This window comes from Strix uralensis, chromosome 6 (genome assembly GCF_047716275.1).
Source record: "Strix uralensis isolate ZFMK-TIS-50842 chromosome 6, bStrUra1, whole genome shotgun sequence".
Taxonomy (NCBI): domain Eukaryota; kingdom Metazoa; phylum Chordata; class Aves; order Strigiformes; family Strigidae; genus Strix; species Strix uralensis.
In genome coordinates, this window is record NC_133977.1 from 13014889 (window position 1) to 13034468 (window position 19580).

The 19580-nt window shown below is 36.5% G+C and overlaps 1 protein-coding gene across 3 annotated transcripts in view; it reads left to right on the plus strand.

The window, feature by feature from the left end:
• The window catches only part of SLC39A10 (solute carrier family 39 member 10), a 57139-nt gene that overhangs the window by 13702 nt on the left and 23857 nt on the right, over positions 1-19580 (plus strand). For all 3 annotated transcript variants that reach the window (XM_074872745.1, XM_074872744.1, XM_074872746.1), the window contains exon 2: positions 17813-18883. In XM_074872745.1, coding sequence (XP_074728846.1) covers positions 17822-18883 — 1062 coding nt within the window. In that variant the 5' untranslated portion in view covers positions 17813-17821. The remainder of the gene's footprint in view (positions 1-17812; positions 18884-19580) is intronic.

Genomic DNA, 19580 nt, shown 5'->3' on the forward strand with positions numbered 1-19580 from the left:
CCCCCGCCGCTTTGGGCGGAGAGAGAAAAGGCTCGGGGGGGTGGTGGCAGGATGCGGCGGTTGGTTGGGGGGCGGGGGGCGCCACCGGCTCCCGCCGCGGCCCCCGAGCGCGCGTGGCCGGCGCGGCGGGCGGTGCGGCCCGGCCCGGCCCGGCCGCTGCAGGCGGGGCTCGGCCCGGGGAGGCCGCGGTCGCCCCTGGGCCCAGCTGCAGGCAGCGCGCGTTCGCCTCTGCGCGCCGGGCTCCCTCCCGCAGCCTCCTTGTGGGGAGGAGCGCCCCGTCCCCGCGGAGCCGAGGCCCCGGGGGTAGGCAGAGGGTGCTGCCCCTTCCCCTTTCGCACCGGGTGCGGCAAAGAAACACCCGCGTCCCGGGGGGGCGAGCTTCGAGGTGTGTCTGTGAAGGACTCGCGTAGTTGCCACGCTTGTTCGGGGGCGATACGGGGATCGCGGATGATGAATAAGCCACGCGATTAAATCTTGCTTGGTTTGAAGTTCCTAGTTAGCGTTAACAACTGCAGAAATTGCACTCGGGCTGTAACCTGCACATAACCTTAAGCAAAGGTAAGAGAGGGTCAGGAGATTTTGTCACTGGCTGTAGCGCTCCGTATGCGGATATCGTGAGTGGAAGGAGTTGATTTACTGTTCTCAACTGTTTCTACTGCTTACGCTGCATCCTTTGGAAACATTGAAATTAACATGGAAACTTTGGAATAAAATTATTCTTCAAAATCTTTAGTTATCTTTGTCTTTTTTGGGGGGCTTCTGTAGAAGTGTTCATAACCTGCTAGCTCTTAAATTCTTGTGTCTGTGCAAGAGTTGCATGAGTGAGAAAATTCTGGTTTCTGGCACTAAACGCTGTATGTCTTTAGGTAGCAATGATCATTTATTAAGATGTCATACCGTAACACTGAGGGGACCTGTGATACGTGAAGCCTGGTACAGCACTGAGAAACGCACAATGAAGGGCCTGGTTAGTTTTCAGAAATGTGGAAGCAATTGCCATCTAGTTAACAAAAATAATTCCTGGGGTGTTCCAGCTGTTACATTCTAGTGTCCCTTTGGGTAGTAGTAACTGATACAATGACATGAAAATAGAAAGCTATTTCTGTATGAAACAGGTATCCTGTTAGGTTTTAAAAATTATTTTAACAGAGCATGCACTTGGATTTTCCTTCACTTGAAGAATGTGCCTTCTATTAGAGATGTAGGGGAATAGGTATTCTTTGTGGACTGGTGAGGCACACTACTCAAGTCCAAAGCAAGAATTGGACTTATTAATGGTTACTTCTTAGTCTAATACTTTGGGTATGATAATATAAGATGTGCAAAAGTTCTGTGATTCCCAAGAACATTGAGATGAGAGTGACTGTAGGCTTTCCGAACTAGATTTTTTTGTTCTAAAATAAAATAGAATTGGTGGTATTGTCTTGCAATGCTTTCTTTTTTAGACTGCTTTCAACACTTAACATACTTTTGAGGAAGAAAGTATGCAGCCAGGCAATCTATTTCTAGAAGAGAATAGAGCCTGTATCTAGACTGTGAGCTAATTGTATGTTTTGTGAGATTAATTAACGGTGGCACTTCTGTATGGGGGTGTGCCTTAGTGTACACAGAAGGTGAATGTGGAAAGATCATACACAATTGCCTGTCTGGAATAGGCAACATGAAAGGAGATTCTGCCTACGTAAAAGAAATCTCCAAAACAATGAGGTTTGTTTTAATTAATACTCCTTGCTTTCATGTAGGTCTTTGTGCTTTCCAGGCTGATTGGCTTAAATAAAAACCAGATACTAAGTTTGGGGTATGCATCCAGTCAGTTAAAATGTGCAATTACAGGAAAGTAGTGTTTTAAAATGGCACAAATATGCTTAAGGGTTTAGCTGTCAATGTTCGTTTGTCCCATTACAAAAGAAAATAATCTAGAGAAATTGGATCATTGGGGTAACTTGGGCACGTTCCAGAAAGTTTACATGAAAAAGCTAACCTTTGTCTACTACAGTGCTTGGAAACACTCAAACTTATCTAGAGTTATATGGTGAAAAGTCAGCAGGAGAGTACTGAGTGCATGGGATACTTAGGCCTTACACATTAATAAACCATTCCTTTTGAATATTCAGTAGGAAACTGTGACAGAACATACTTTTTGTGTAATTTGACTTACAAAAATAAGAAAAAAAAGTAAAAAAACATGGAAAAATTACTATATTCAACCTGGCACAGATTTCCTTTGTGGTCTTCACTAAGTAATTCAAGCAACTGTAATTTAGATACTTCATAACACATTTTCTGCAAAGAAATGGCTGATTCGGGTAGGAAGAATAAGTAGTGCCCAGATCACATGGACTTCAAGCTTGGGTCTGTATAGTCCCAAAGGAAATATGTTTGGACTTGTTTGCTGAGGCTGTCCAGTTTTAAAGTCGTTTGATCATGATTGTGCCTATTGTAATGACTGTTATTCCTGTCTCTGCCACAGTTGTTACAGAAGTGGAAGTTTATTTTGAACATATGACGGGCACTTGATAAAACAGTCTGGATTTATAGAATAGAAACAGTTCTGTGTTTTCATCAGATGGAATTACTGAATTAAAATTACACAAGCTACTTGAAAACTTTCATGGAGCTTCGCTTTTCTGTAAGTTAAGATTTGGTCCTTAACTGTGGTGAAATTTACTGGAAGGATCGGGGCATCTTTACAAACTATGCTAACATGTCAGGGATGGACAGGCATAACAGCATCAACAATGGAAATAATATCAACAAGAAAAACCTCATTCCATTTTCTTCACAGTCAGAACCTTTGCTATTTTATAGCATGTTTTCAGAATTATCATATGAACATATTCTGACTTTTTTTATTAACATTTAAAAATGTCAGAAGTTTCAAAGAAGGAAAGCTTAAGTTCTGTTTCTTGCATACGTATGCTTTTCACAGAATTGAGCCTTTGGTGCAGGGAGAGTTCTGAGAATTCATGCCTTTTGAGAAGCAATTTCTGTTCTCCTAATGTGAAGAAAATCAGTATAACTTCCTGTTTTTCTGTGGGAGTCCAGCTTAATTCAGAGAGCAATTATTTAAAACAATTTTATCATATGAAAAGTATTCCTCTTTGGGGATGGGCTACTGAAGTTATCTTAAATGAGAACTAGTAATCTTAGCTTGCTGATAAAGGCCTGAAGTAACACCTGATGCAGAAGGAATTTAGATTGGGTTTAGGTCATTCTTAAATTGCAACAGATACTATTTGAAGTACACCTAGTAAAGTCTGGTAAGGAAAGGTGTACCAATTAGGCAAAGCTAATAAAAACAAATGGGGTTTTTAAGTTTCAAAAACTGATTGAAATGCTGGAAACCATGTCCTGCCTACATTGTAATCTAAAAGAAAGGTATGTGTTGCATCAGTCCACCTATCCACAGTATTTTATGTGCTGTTGCATCAGTGCCATTTCTCCATTATTTTTATGTAATAGAAATCTGAGGAGAAAAGTTAAAAAAGAAGTCACTTCTGTTTTGTTACCTCTTGTGATAATCCAAACCCAGTACAGGTTTTAATACCCAAAAAGCTGGAAGCCAGCATCGAAGACTGGGAAGATGATGGTTTCCTGATACTGGTCTCAAAAGGCTTATGAGAAGAAGGAACGTTGAAATTACATGTAGGGTGTTGTACCCATGCTGGGGGACATGGTTCATTACAGTGGAAATGTTCTCATCTTCTAAGTATTGCAATGTGCTGCCTCATCTTTTTTCTTTCCGTTTTCTGACTTTGTTGCTCTAGAGGAAGAACGATTCAGCTGTTGTCTTTTCTCTCTCAGCTTTTGATGACCTAGGAGCTTCATTCTCATCTGGCTATCACCTTTTCTATAGCTTGCTGCTTTCCAAAGCAGTAGGATGAAGAAAATCTGTTGGTTTTAATAATGCAGAATTAGATGGCTACTGAAATAGATGGACCTATTACAGAATTTATACTGCATTGTCCATTAGAGAGCCTGAATGTAGGTATATTTGTCTGTTACTGCTGCTCTCTGAACAACATCAACAGAGTAAGAAATGTTCCTGAACAGATCTTGAACATCAGCAAAATCAACCTAGCAAGCTGTGGATCAGTTTGCTTGTGTTTATTAGAAATTTTTGGCAGTGAAAATTAACAAAATTAATCTCCAGGTTAGTTTTTGGCAGTTTGGTTTTTGTTTTGTGTTTTTGGTTTGGGTGTTTTGTTGTTTTTTTTGTTGAGTGGTTTTGGGTTTTTTTTGAAGAGCAGTCCTAAGAGAAATCTCATTTTCACTTGTGAGGAATAGATCTGTGGTCTTATGATGAAGTTTACTATAGAAACCTACCCCTCTTTTTCTTCTGTGTTGACAGTCACATCATCTCAGCATTAAAGAATCAAGAATGTACAAAATACGGAATATTAACTAGAAAGGAGTTAGAGCTCTATAGCTTCTGAACTGTTAAGTGGTACAGAAAATCATATTCTTTAACCATTCAGTTTGGCGCTTAAGTGACAAAGAGACTTACTTTTGAAGTCATTGATACTAGGTAGCTAAACTGATCTAGAATTGAGATAAAGTCTGCATAATACTGGAAGTTAATGAATGTGATCATGTCTGAAACTCATTAATCAAATGAAATCCTGTAAAAGTATTCCTGAGGTTTGTCTTCTTGTAAGATGAAATGCATGCATGAGTTAAAAAGTTCTTCACATTAAGAACGTGGGAAGTTTTATGCAAGATTGCAGGATTTGCATAAAACTATAAATATACTCAGCAGGGACTTTGTGGAGTGTTTCTGCATGTAGGTTATAAACACTTTAGAAACAGTTTTCAATCACACCTCCTAGTAAAGACCACTATAATAAATGTGAATTCCTGAAAGGTGCTGTCATACGTTTATATATAAAGATGGATATCTCAAGATTACCTGACTTGTACCACATTCATAAACTGATCTTTGAGCATTTTTTATCACAGATGCATTTTTATTTCTGTAGTGTGATAATTAATGGACAAAAATAATACCGTGAATTCCGAAGGATAAGTAAATGATAATTGATTTACAGCTGGTGATTGGTTGTCTATAAATAGTTCCTCTTTTAACCAAGCTAATTGCTGATGATAGCATGCAGCCATACTTAGGTTGGACTATCAAATCAAAGCAAAGCAAAGGAAAAATATATGTAATCTCCAAGGCAGTCTCCTCAAATTGGCATTACTCAATGTGATTCTTGATGTGGAATTTTTTTGAGTAATATTTCTATCATTGTTAATATTGATTTGCATTTTAAGTGGGGCTGAGTAGCACTGTATCCCAGGATGACTGGTTTGAAGGTTGTTCATGACACTAACCGTGTCATTTGTTCAACTGAAAGTTGAGTTTAACTCACCTTGCAAAATAACTACTAATGCCACGACTGAGTGTTTCCTGTAAGGGCAAGTACTGAGCAGGTATACATCTATGTCTGACTAAGTCTTATTTTGCCACTGCAGCCACTACTTCATTCGTATCATTACAGAGCAGTCTAGAGAGCTGCTTTACCATTAAGCAAAATATCATACTCTTATGTTTTTGCTGCTCAAGGCTCTATGCAATTTCTGTAATCCATTCCTGTAAAGAAAGCCCTCTTTTTATCAGGGCACTACTACCTTAATAGGTACTCTTATCCCATGAAATGCAAACCATATCATTTAGGCTGTATTTATCGGTTAGTTCTGTTTGCAAAACATAGAAGCATTTTGTTTATTGCTGACCTGAATGTCTGTCTGTAGAAGACAATATCTCGGCCTAAAAGTACAATTCTAAGTTGTACTAGCTTACAATTAAAACTAAGAAATATGCTACTTGGCTGCAGTCCAAGTAATGTGGTAGCCTTGCATTGCTATATTTTTATGCTAAAAATAAAATATTCCTATTTATCTGATGTCTCATATGATATGTAAACAGGATAGACTTTCCATCATTCCTGTTCTGAACTGCATATTGAGGCAATTGTCTAGCAGTCATTGTATTATATTAACAGTGCTTGAGTTGTCCAATCTTGTACAGTCTCAAGACTTGTACCATATATTCAGTAAATATACAGTAGTTGCAGCAGTATATATATACAGAATTTAGCTTTTTGTCGTAATATGCTCATAGCTAATTTCTTAATGCTTTTAATGTATTCTAGACTTATTTTGTTTGCATGTTGTTGAAGAAAAACAGCCTAGATTTCCTCCCATGCTAAAACTTACTTTTTTTACACAGTTACTGTCTTTGTACTACAAGTAAGAGATTGAGTTTTGTGAAGTATGTAGTCTGAATTTATGCATCTGCATCTTGCAGAGTAAGGTACAGAGTCCCAGTAGAATTTTTAGTTCATTTTTAGTGGCTCCAGGCAAAAATTCTCATGCCAGCTTCTGCTATGTATGTTCAACAGTAGGGAGAGGAATGTGAGGGGGTTTATGCTGACTCTTAAAAGAATGGATTAAGATGAGATGCTTTAATAAGAATGCAGAAACTATAGCAAATTATTATCACTTCTGTTTTATTTGTATCAAACTTTGTGGTTCGAATTAATTGCAGTAAACAGTTATGCTAGGCAATGTAAAATTACTTTCACTGTCTTTGAAGACCATACTTTGTCTTGTATTCCCCACAGAAACTGCTGTTTTGTCAGTGGGTGCATTTGTCTAATGAAAGAGTGGATTATTATGGTACTTTTTAGCCTTTGATGCATAGGAACACCTCTCATAGTTTAATTGCGTATAGTTTAAGCCAAGAACGCCTTAAAAATGTATGGTTTTAATATTTTAATGTGGGATTTTTTTTGTTAATTGGACTATGGACAAATCAAGATGGTATTTTGGAATAAGACAATGTACTGTTGTTGAGTTCTTAAAATAGTAATAAAATTGAAAAAGGCAAATTTTCACTTTCAGGAAAATTCTGAGAGTTTCTACAAATAATTTATTGGAATTTTCTCTTTTAGTTTAATTGTTAACAATAAATTCAGAATGTGGACGTGAAAGGCGAAGGATTAATTACATTTTATAAACAAAATATTTTCAAAGGGAAACACGAGAGTACATTGTTCTTCAAACAAAAGGAATGTATTTTAACTATGAAAAAATACATTTTTTTGCTGAATTTTTGCCCATATCTTACAAAATATGTGTCATGCAGTAGTTCCAAGCAGGGATTGAGTAATAGTGAAATACTGAAGTGATACATCATGAGCTCTGCTGTTTTCTATTCCGTACATACAGTTATGGTTTGCTTTGGTTTTAATTTTCCTGACAATAAGCAAAGCGAGCTCTACCTTACAGTCCTATTACCAGTAATATACTTTTTAAACATTACATTTACATTATAAAAGTTAAAGCTGAATACTAGAAAGAACATGTAGTTTAATCAGAAATTTCTAAATAGTGAACTTAGCTTATCAGACAGGAAAATACTTTTTAGTATTTTTGCTTATTTGTTGTGCTTTACTTTGAGGATGCAGTTATGTTGGCCAAAGAGAAGATACATTGTTAGCCTTGTCAAATTTCTAAGAAAAGATTTTTCAACATTTATTATTCAGGCATCAGGTTATGAGATTTCCCCCTATATTGAAAACTTCTCTGATCACGGACTGTGGTACAGCATTAGCTAGATATGGATGCCAAATAGCCAACCTATTTATTGAAGTATTTCAGCTTCTTAACCTGGCAATGAGGTGGCCTGCTAGGAGACAGCATGTTATTCTAGCAACTAGATATCGTAAAAACTTAAATAACTATGCAGAGGATCAGAGGATTCACAAGAAACTGCTGTGCGTCTATAAATAAGTAAAGTAAAGCCTGAGATTCTTCTAACAGCACACAAATGTTTAGGTATCTTCAGCTGTGGTTAACTGGAATCAAAAATTTGTCTGTTCTCAGGATTAAACTCTCATACTGTTTATGTTTAATGATATTTTAAACTGAGCTATTTTAGATATTAAAATAAGTTTGGAGGTGTAGATGGACTGTAACTGTCTTGATTCTTAACTGGTTCTTCCACTAGATTTTAATTTTGCTGATGTGTATCAGTTTGATAGATTTCTGTCAGTTTACCCCGGTGGTTTAAGTCATCTTCTACCGCAAGTCTTGTTTTGTAGGCTGTTAATTAGTTAAACACATAATTTGAAGTACAGTGGTTTAGTTGGCTTGATTTTGTAGAAAAGATGTGCAACCCTGATCACATAATGCATTTACTTTGGATAGCTTTAATATGATCACAGTTAGGTATTTTGTAACATGACTGTGATGTGCTCAGTGGACTCTGGGAGGGTGTGATGTCCTGTCAATTAGAGTAGCAAAAGGAGAAGGAAAGAAGGAGCATATTTTTAACAGAAAATGGTGACTCCACTATCCATGGAATAATAAAGAGTTTGTTACAGAAACTCATGTTTACATTCAGTGATCCTTAAATATTTTTGAAGTTGTACCTGTGAAATAATGGTCACAACTGACTATTGACCTTTTGATTTTAGAGGTAGAGTCCAGTTTTCATTTGGTTTCAGCTACCAGTGGCAAAGAGCATAAAACATTTTTCTCAGAGAAATTTGATAACCCATGATTTCAGTAGTAGGCTGCCAAAACGTTTCTGTTCGTCAAAAAGAGAAAAACTACAAAGATTTTATATCACCCTTTGCAGAATGTGCCTCTTGATTAGTCAGGATGGTCTTGTTCTTCCAAAATACTGGATTTGTTTCAAGATACACTTCTGATCACTTGTATTAAAGGTTAGAGATGGCAAGTAGCTCTTTTTTTAAAAAAAAATAAAAAAAAAACCCACAACACAAAACTGTTTCTTGTACCAGTATATGACAGTAGAAACAATTTTAAAATTTAATACTGGAAAAATCACAAAAAGTTGGTTCACTTGCTTATTAACTAAAATTGACAGGTTTCATGTAATTGAAAGGATGTATCAAAGTAGTGGCTTCCTGATAAAAAGTGTTCTTTCTTTACAGAAATGGATTATAGAAATTACATAGAGCCTTGAGAAGTAATAGAATCGTGTAAAATGAAGAAAGCACCAATAGCAGGGGAAGACAGTAATCAATGAAGATTAAAGATGTCAATGATCCAAGGAGTGACATAGGAAACATTAATGTCCTAATGATCCCACTGAGAAGGATGGTGACCACAACAGTATTGAACCAAATCAGCAGTTAGTCCAGAAAATCCTTATGATTAAAATTATAATGAAAGGAAGAAGACGTGGTGACGTTCAAGGAAAATGATAGGGGAGCATCCATATTTCAGGAGAGATACTAGAAGAATGTACCAAATTATAGTTACTGTAAAAGCCAGGAACTCATATTAGATCAAATTATAATGCTACACGACATAGTCTAGGTTAGATATATCTAATTGTAATGTAGTTTTAGAAAAACTCACTTTCCATAGTATCTGTCCTTGCTTGTCTGTGTTGCTGTTAGAATGTACCTGCACTTGCAAGCTGATAGACAGAGGGAAGTACATATGCATAATGGTATTTTTAAGATTTCAGTTTTAGCCCAACCATATTTTTAATTTGATTGGCTAAGAAGACATCTTTGCTTGCATTTTAGATTAAGGCTCTAAGGATTTTGCTTCCATTCCCCTTTTCTGTCTCTAATCTTGCAGTAGAAGTAATATTGGGTATTAAATGCTGCATTTTCATTCATTTGCCTCACAGTTGTGTCCCTTCAAAGTTGCTTTAATACCTTGTTAAGAAAGGTTAGTAGTTCATGGTGAGTGATTTTTGAAGCCAGTCATAGTTGTATCAGTTTGTATGGTTGCCTTGATCATTACACAGACCTGTAATGGGTGGCCATGTAGATCTTTAACAATAATCTTGGCTAAAATAAATGAGAGCTAGGCAATGTCATGACTTCTGTTGAGGTATTCCTTGGAATATGATGGAAATTACACATTTTGATTCAGCTAGGCATTTTCTTGGTGGATCTGTCTGTTGAAATATGTACGACTATTTTATGTCACGTGTCAGACTGGTTGTTACTTCTGAATCTACCAAGATGTCTTTACAACCACTTTCGTCTCCCATAATTATTGAACAAAGACAGCTCTGGGAGCCCACTAACTCAAGATGTGAGTGGTTCCAGTAGCTGCCTGTTGTCTCCCAAATTTCTTTTACACCCATAGGAAAAGAAGTGTTCCTGCCTAAGAAGAGTAGTAGTTGTCTTGGTTCATACTCTGACAGGATGAATTTGCTAAGAAGAATTTGCATGGCATGTTGACAGAGGGCCTTATAAAAGTCTGTGCCTGTGGTTCATTAATTAAATCTATTGAAAAATACAGGTTTGAATCAATGGTATATGCTGTCAAGTAAAAAATTTGCAACCTCTAAATTCTAGAAATGGACTTTAATAGTAATAATCTGCCAGGCACTAATTTGGCATAGCACATACAAAAGAAACATGCCTCAGTCCCATTTTTCAATGGACTTTTATACTTGATAGCTTTTGTAAATATATTTTTTTTTAAGTGAGAGAAGTCATCAGCTTAATAGTGGATGTACAGAATTCCTTTCTGTATTGTAGCTGTGATAGAGGGTTTTTTACTGTAATAGTGTAGGAATTAAACACGTATCAAAGACATGCCCTTAATGCCTTTTATCATATTGCAAGTATTTTCACATAGCACAAGAATGAAACAGGTATAGTGGTTTAAGTTACAGGAAGAGTAAAAATACTGGAACTGGTTTTAACACTTTATTGCAAACATTTACTATATTCTGTGTGGAAGGGAAAGTTGGAGAAATTATTCTCAAATGGCTTTCAATAGGAAATTTGTCCACTGCTGTTTCTTCAATGTTATTTGAGTTCATTTTGAGGTGGCCAGTTGTTTTATTTGTGCTATAGCCAAAATACTCTGTTAGACTGCAGATCAACCAAATCCATAAGCTGGTGTTGCCACCAAAAGCAAGGTTGCTCCTTTTTGTGTGGACTGTGGTGTTTGTGCAGCTGTACAGTGAACCAGATAGGAAAAGTAATCTGTCTTGAAAATAATCTTTTTCTTCTTTTTCTAGGCTATTTTTCAGCAGAATCTAGTTGTACAGCTGCACAGTGAACAGATCAGCAAACAAATGTGCTGGTATACAAAAATGGTTTTGTGGGAATGGGAATGAATGAATGAAGGAAGCAGTGGGGGAGGGCAGGACTGCTGGTTTAAGTGCAACACCACCTTAAAATATTTGTTGAACTTCAGCCTTAGTTCTAAGAAAAACATTTGCTTACTTTCAGTAGAAATAAAATAAAATGCAGGTGTAACTGGTTCATCTTTTCAAGTATTTCATTCTTACAAGCACTGGTATCTTAATATAGGACCTAATTGAACAGCAGAATATTGGCACAAAATCAAACCAGCTCCGCTGTTAATTTTGTGCGTTAATATATGTTTTTTGGACTACATACTGTTTATATATGAAAGACAAAATTAACTCTTAGTAAGCAGAACTAATACTTACAGAACTTCCAACTGGTTTGATGTTTTTATATTCTTTTGAGCTCTGAGAAGGATCCTGTACTCAGCAATTTCTTACAAATAACTCTTCTTTTGAAGAAGGCTGTACAGGTTTTTTCCACTCAAAATAAATGCCCCTTTCTGGATAACTGAGCTAGTGTGGTAGATTGCTGCCATATTAGTTTAGGATCATTTTCTAGTATACTTGGGATTTGGCATTTCAAATACTTCACGTTTCAGATTTTTAAAAAGTTTTCATGGTGTGTTCAGTTATGCATAAATGCTTTCTGCACTATTTAAGTCTTATCTGGTATTAACTTAGCAAATATGGCTTGGATCAATTAGTTAATGGTCTGTTCTTACAAAGTGCCCCTCCTACTGGGCTGTAGATTTTCAAATGAATGAGTTTTACTTAAATCCACAAACCTGTTTCACTGAAATTGAAGAGGGAAGAAAATACAGGAGATGGGTGAGGACTAAAGTTAGAAATTGTTAATTGTAACTTTTTAGATCTGTAGCATGTTTTTTTATCTGTATATCAAGAAATTAATGTCAGTTTAAGACTGATAAAACAAATTATTATTTAACTGAATGATTTTATGGCTTTCTTAAAGTCTCTTTCAATAATAGGAATATATTAATTCCACATTAGTATTTTTTTTAAATAGTTTGTCTTAAAACTGTGTGCTAGATTAATAGGACTTTATATTCTTGCATTTGTTAAAAACTTGAAATTTAGGAAATAAAGCGTAGGTTCATTTGGATTTTCAGATTCCAGCCTTTTTTTGAACTGACTATTAGTATGAAATATTGCACAGTTGCTGGAGTGAACGTGGTGGGGGGCTGCAGGCATCTTTCCTGCATGTACATTGGACTAAATGCCTGCAATATAGGAAAGAACTTAAGTGTTCAGGAATTATAAGAAAAACTGTCTTTATGTAGTCAGTAGATTTATTTCAAGAAAATATTTCTCTTTAAAAAAACTGCCATTTCTCATAGAGCTGTTACTCTGAGCAGCTCTTAATAGAAATGAATAAGTGCTTAACTTTTCAGTGCTGAAGAGAGAGAACATCTTAGTTTTGTAAGAATATTGCTTTGTTTTATTTTTAACACCTTTTGTGTTTCTCAATTCTCTCTTATCTTAGCTGAAGCATGTTTTTGGTATTTTTGTTTGGTGTGAAACTTCTGGTTGCCCCCAGAGTCTTGCTAAGGCACTTTACTCATTGTGGCATTCAAGCTGAGTAACTACTTAGAGGAGTTACTCAGCTTAGACTTAGAAGATATTTTTCAAAGACCTTTTCTGCACATAGGAAAAAAAAAGCAGCAGAACATTCTTCAGAGAAAGCAAGGAAAGAGTTGAACAAAAAGAGAGAGAAACTAAAATAACTTGGGAAGGAGCATGGGAAGGGGAGAAATGCAGTGCATTTATGTTGCAAATATTTCAGGTTAAGATTGTTGGGAGCAGCCAGGAAAAAGGGTTGGGGATAAGAAAGTTGGGCACTTAAAATATTCTAGTCAGTGTTGTACACTGCAAACACTAAAATGATAGATGTGACTTTCAGTTGAGTTTGAATTTTGTATGACCACATTATTTGAATCAAAATTTGTTGTTTTAAGTAAAGCCTAACTATTGAACTAGTTTTCTAGATTCAGTGAAGCAGTTGGTGATAAATAAACAAAAATGTCCCCCAAAACCCTGTTCAGATTCCAGGCTTTAAATTAAGTCTTCTCAAAAATAGGGTGCTATAAAAGAAGAACAGTTGAAGTAGTAGGCACTATGGGGAAGTTTCAGGAATCCAGGGGAAACTGAATGAAAAAGACTGTAAAAAAACCCCACAACTTTCATCAGAGGTGCATTTAGTTTAATAGATGAAATGCCATAGGCAGACAGTGGTTTAGCACACAGATATTGTGAGTTTTCCATACAGACAAGATAACCCTTTGCTGATGTACTGCTCGAGCACTTTGACCTCAAGCCTCTGATTTAAAAACCTTGTATATGGCTGTGCAGTCGGTACTGCATTTAGTAGGAATGATTTGCTTGCATTGATGAATGAGGAGGGAAGGGGATGCATTTTGCAGCACTGTGTGCCATTTCTGAAATGTCAGTTGGTGTGGCAGAACTACTTATCTTATCCACTGTAAATTTACACAGTTGTTCTAACTTTGCAGCTTGACTTAGGGTGGTGTTGTCCCACTGCCTGAGTCCATCCTGAAAGACTTGTCTTGTTCTTGTTTGCAGTTCAGCAAAACACAGTAGGTGCTGTAATTTCCAGCTCTGGCCTATGGGTGCTGTAGTTTCTCACCCAGCACATAGCTAGGAGATGTTTTCCCTCATGTCTCCCCTCACTGGGTGCCTGGCCATCACTGAGCTATGGAGGGAAGCAGGGGAGGCAGCAGGGAATCAAATGACTGAATAAAGGCAAAGGCTGACAGTAATAATAGGCAGAATCTTTTTCAACTTTGGTGTAGCCTTGTCCTCTGGCTGCCCCTTCATATTGTTTTGAAGGGATTCAAGAGTCTTAACGTTCTTATATTGAGATCAGCTATATACAAGTCTGTGCCACTGAAATGTGTAGAATTTGGACTTCAGCTTTCCGGTGTTTTACACGTACGAATACTGACAGGTTAGAGATGATAACTGTTTATAATTGCCTAGAGAATAACGATGTTTGTTTAAAAAGAAACAAATAAATAATCAACTCTTAATGGTTTTCTGTTTGAGACTGTTTATGATGGGTATGTTTGGTTTGTGTGCATCTTTGTTCTGTAAGAAGAATTACGATAGAAGATACAGAAGATTACATAATAGAAGATTAAAAATATTGAGCTAGGGTTATTACTATTTTAATTGAAAATAGTGAGGCATCTAATTGATTTTGAAATTGGTCTGATAATGCTCAGCTCCTGTATTTCAACAATGAATCATGATCGTAGGTTACAAACAGTTTTAACCATTGGGGCATGGAGAAAAGGTACCATTCAAAGCTAAACACAACAATTAGGGATGCATGACTAAAGTTTCAAAGTAATGTATTAGTAGTATTGTATGAGACAGTCACATGAAAAAGATCATGAGGTTGTGAAAAGGATTATGATCATGCTTTAGTCATGAATTTCCTGGTAAGAGATATTTTAGTCTGGATCGTGCTTGTTTAAATGAGAATAATTTGACTTTGCTTGTTCTGGTTGTATTACTATTATGTGGCAAAGGGGAAGAAAAGGTATCTTACCTACAAAAGTAGTATCCTTTGAGTAACTGAATTTTACTTAAACTTGAGATGCTGCATTCAGTACTGAGAAACTGAAGTTAAAAAGATAGTGAACAATTTGCTAGAGCATTACAGTATACTGCATGTATTTACCTGCTGCTGCTGTCTTCTGTGCAAGCATATATAAATTTGTCTTTCTCCTGGGGCTTTAATTTGTCTTGCATCTGCCTTAACTGCTTATTCCAGATCCTGAACCTGCTCTTCACATTAAGTAACAATCAAGATTGTAAATCCTCGGTTGATGAAAATCAGCATATTCCTGTAGAAATGTAGAGCTCTGTTGATCTGTCACCAGTCATACTACTGATCCAGTACCTTTACTTACTGCCAGAATGTTTCTGCTTCCTGGGATGATGTAAGCTACAGAGCCCAGGTTCTCAGCACGTGTGAGAAAGAGCATATGTTCTTTACTTAAAGGTTATGGAATGAGTTTCCAGACAATCATTCAATCTGAGGGTTGACTCAGTCCAGTGATACAGATTTGCAACCTGTTTCTTTCTACTCGACCAGTAACTTACCTGTTTCCTCAAAGGAGAGTGGAAAAAGCTTCCAGAAGATGCTTTGAGATGCTTTTAATGTTTCTTTACTAATCCCAGTGATGTATTTAAGGTTGTCTTAAGACATTAAGGATGTCTTAAATAGAGTCTGTGAGTGAAAAAGACTATATGAAAATAATATCTCAGTACATTTTGGGGATGAATGCATCCTACTAAATTACTTGAAAAGGTTCATCACAGCCCTTAAATCACTAACCAGAATGTAGGTGATTGAACTGGAGACAAACTGGTCATTCCAGGCTGATGATTGAACAGTTGTTCATAAAAATAAAACAGTAGTATACAATGATTACCCATTGACCTATCTGATGCCCACGGAATCAATTTTGATGCAAATGCATCCATTTGACAGATATTCTTCTGATCTTACATTTGTAACTGGGTCAGTATTGCAAAAGAGAGTTCTGCTTTTTTTTTAATCTTGTGTTTGAAGCTTCAGTGAAAAGCAAATTTTCATCTTTTGTATTTGCAGAGGTTAACAGGAAAAATTTTTTCCCTGGTCTTCTGTGTTAACTCATTTATTTGCTATATAAAGTCATTAAAAGGTAACCCTTTCCTTTTCTTCCTCTGATTCCTTTTCTCTGGAACTGTCAACCTGTTGCAAGTATAGGACCTTCCAAGATTTTTATACCTTTTTTTTTGTGTGTGTGTGCAATAATGTGGTTGCAAGTGCTTAAGCACAGAACATCAAGCTAATATTTTAGGAAATTAAAATGGTCTTTAAATTATTGTGGTTTGCTGCAAAGCACTTTCCTGACCAATTTCACAAAGCACGTTTTAGTTAGCAGCTGAGGTGAGCTTGAGGACAACTAAATTTATCATTTCTTGTCTGGAAGCTGGTAGCATTTTAGGATGCATTGACCAGGTCACTTGCATCTTTGTGAATGTAGGGTCAGTCGCAGCTCTAGTCAAGGTGCGGCATAAGGAATTAAAACTGCTTTCAGTGTAAAAAGAGATGGAAGCATACTTGACCTGTTTTCCTGATGCTTTACATCCTTGCGTTTGCTGCAGTGTTTTGGTAACATCTGAGTATGCAGAAAGCAGGGTGGATGGAGCTCTGTTCCTTATCCTTTCTCTTGGCTCTCATTTCCTTCTCAGTCATATTCTCAATTTAACTAGTTATGTGTAAAAAGCCCTACTTCTGTACTTGTTTCCTTTGTCTATTTTAGTCAGCTCTGTTAAACTGTTCAAACTAGTCACTGAGCTGTTCAGATTGATTGGGAAGCTCCGTGCTTCTTTCTTTTTGTTGTCTGCTCCTTTGCTGATAGGAGGGCTTGATTATCTACTACATGTATCTAGCAGAACTGTTGTAAATGTTACACGTTTTATTTGGCTTGGTACCAAGCAGAACAAATTTAAGTGTTGCTAGAAAACCCTGGCAGTGTTTAAATGATTATTTTTTAAAAAAAAAAAAAGTATATGTGGGTTATTCTCTACCCAAAATAAGTCTCTAGAAAATAGAAGTTATAGAGTACAGTTCTTGGCCTATCTTTAGCTTTCTAGTTTGATAACATTTCTACATAAACTTAGATTTTTTTTTTTTTCTTAAAAGTTTATTTTATAATAATTATTCCAGATTGATATATATATTTTGCTAGCAGATGTAAACAAAATAAAGCTGTCGTATTTTGTAAGATAGTGAATTGTTTTCAACTTTGAACACAAGATAGACTTCTGCAGTGGTCTCTTCATTACCTGATGTTGCATAGTAAGTTTCTTACATTTAATACTAAATTGAAAACCACATTGTCTAGAGGATATAATTTCTAATAATCAGTACTAACTACTTTGAGCTAGACCATTTCAACATTAACAGTATTTTTTGAGCTGCATAAACAGACGTTTTCCATATAACCTTATTTTTAAATTAACGTCAATCTTTGAAATCAATAAACTCATGTAAGTAAATGAACTAAAAATGCAAACATTTAAGCAATACATTGAAGTTGGTTAATGACAACTTATTTTTAAATCACTAATTACCAATCAAAATACAGAATTGTGCAGTGTGTGTGTGTGCTTAGTGGAAGTACTTTAGCAGCACATAAGAGAACAAACAGTGGGGGCTTTCACCTGTGTTATCTGCCTGTCATCCCCATAAGTAAGAAAATACAGTATTGTTGTTTTAAAATAATTTTTTCTTTTGTAATTTGTGTTTTAACAAAATTTTCAATATTATAGGTTATCATAAGCATAGATGCCTCTGAAAATATGCACAAAGAATGTTCTGTTATGACTGACTGTAAATGCTGATCTTTTTGTTATAACTACTTCCTGTAAGTATGGTGTGTAAGACTGCATCCCTAAAATACACAGAGCCAATCTTACTGTTGGATAAGAAAAGTACATTAATACAATTTCTGCAGTAAAAATACTGCAATTGTTATTCTGTTAACACCAATATCTAAAAAGATTTGTGAGTCATTCAATTGCTACAAATAAGTACCAGACTGAAACTCATGTAATACAAATGTTGAGATTGCTTTTACACCTAAGTGCTTCCCCTTGTGTTTCTTGTAGGAAACAGAGATGAAGGTACACATGCACACAAAATTTTGCATCATTTGTTTGCTGACATTCATATTTCATCAGTGCAATCATTGCCATGGACATGACCATGCTCCTAAAGAGGAACGTGTACACTACCATAATGACTATCAGATCTCAAATGCATCCTACTTCCAGAATGGAGGAACAGAATCTATGCCGAGTAAATTTTCAACGTTGGAAGCTGAAAATGAACAAAAATACTACATTGAAAAGATTTTTGATCGTTATGGTGAAAATGGAAGATTATCTTTTTTTGGCCTGGAAAAACTGTTAATAAGCCTTGGTTTAGGAGAGATAAAAGTAGTGATGATAAATCATGATGATATTGGCCATGATCATGTTTCTCACTTATATGCTTTAGAGGTACAGGAAGGAAAGCATTCTCACTCTCATAGCCATCCTCATAGCCATAGCCACTCAGATTCAGAAAACCAAACCATGATTGGTATGGCTGCAAAGAGAAATCATAAATGTGACGCTGAGAGAGACACAGTAGTGCCATCAGTAAAAGATGATGGCAAACACATTCATGACCAGAGTCGCCATCACCATCATCACCACCCTCGTCTACATCATCATGACCATAATGGTACACATCATTCTCGTAATGATTCAGTTAGTCATAGTGAACACGGCGAACAGAACCATGAACCTTCAACAGAGACAAACACAACTCAGGATCAGCCAGAAAGAAAACAACGGAAACAGAAGAAGAAGCAAAAGAAGATCAGTGAGACTTCAGGAGATGCTACACGGGATTATGCCCCAGATCATGATCCAGGGGATCAGTATGAGCACAATCGTGTTCATAAACATGACCATGTACATGATGCATCTCACCTGCATGTACACCATCATGAACACAGTAGCGATCGTTCTACTAGTCATGGACATCAAGATTCCAGTTTAGGTAATGAGGATGGACACCACCATACCAGCAAGCGAGAGGCACCTCATAAGAAGATCAGTGTAAGAAAGCATGCTCTTTTTTCAACGCATAATCATAAGGATCATAATGAAGATGAACGTGATCGTGAAGAGGTGAGTATGAAATGGAGAACCAGTAAGTTGACTTTCGCTGTTACGTAATAATTGAAGATGCCTACCCACAAATAATGCAGAAGCAGGTTTGCGACCATTGCATAATACAGGTACCAGAGTGAAAATGCTAGAGGTCACTGCCACAATTTTGAGTTTATGGGTTTTCATTTCTGTTTGCCCATCACCCATCTTTTCTCAGAGATCTATCTTCTTGCCTGTTTATCTGTATAAAGGACATCCTTAAAGCTTTCTAAGATACTCTGCTTACAGGTGGTTTTTTTTCCCTTCCCAATACTCATGAATACTTCCCACACACACACCTTTTTTGGACTTCTTTCTGAATCTAAGATCATTAACATTTTTGCAAACCACAGAGACTCTCCTAAAACACCTGCATCTTTTCAACGTGCTTCTAATTTCTTTGTCCTAAGAGAGTGTGAAGCAATGTAGATACAGCTTCTGTAGCACTGTGCTCACTGTAAACTCTTCCGTGTCTCCCTTCAGCATCAGTTATTTCTGCCAGGAGCATAAATATATTTTCGGTTCCCCCTTACAGTTACTGCAGAAGCAGGACATTTTGATATCATGGTTTTAAACTAGAAATCAGGATAGGAAAGGGTGGAGTGAGTGCCAAGTTTGAGGTTTTAATCTGAATTAAAAAGTGAAACTCCAAAAACAGAAGCTTGGTAGGTAAAGA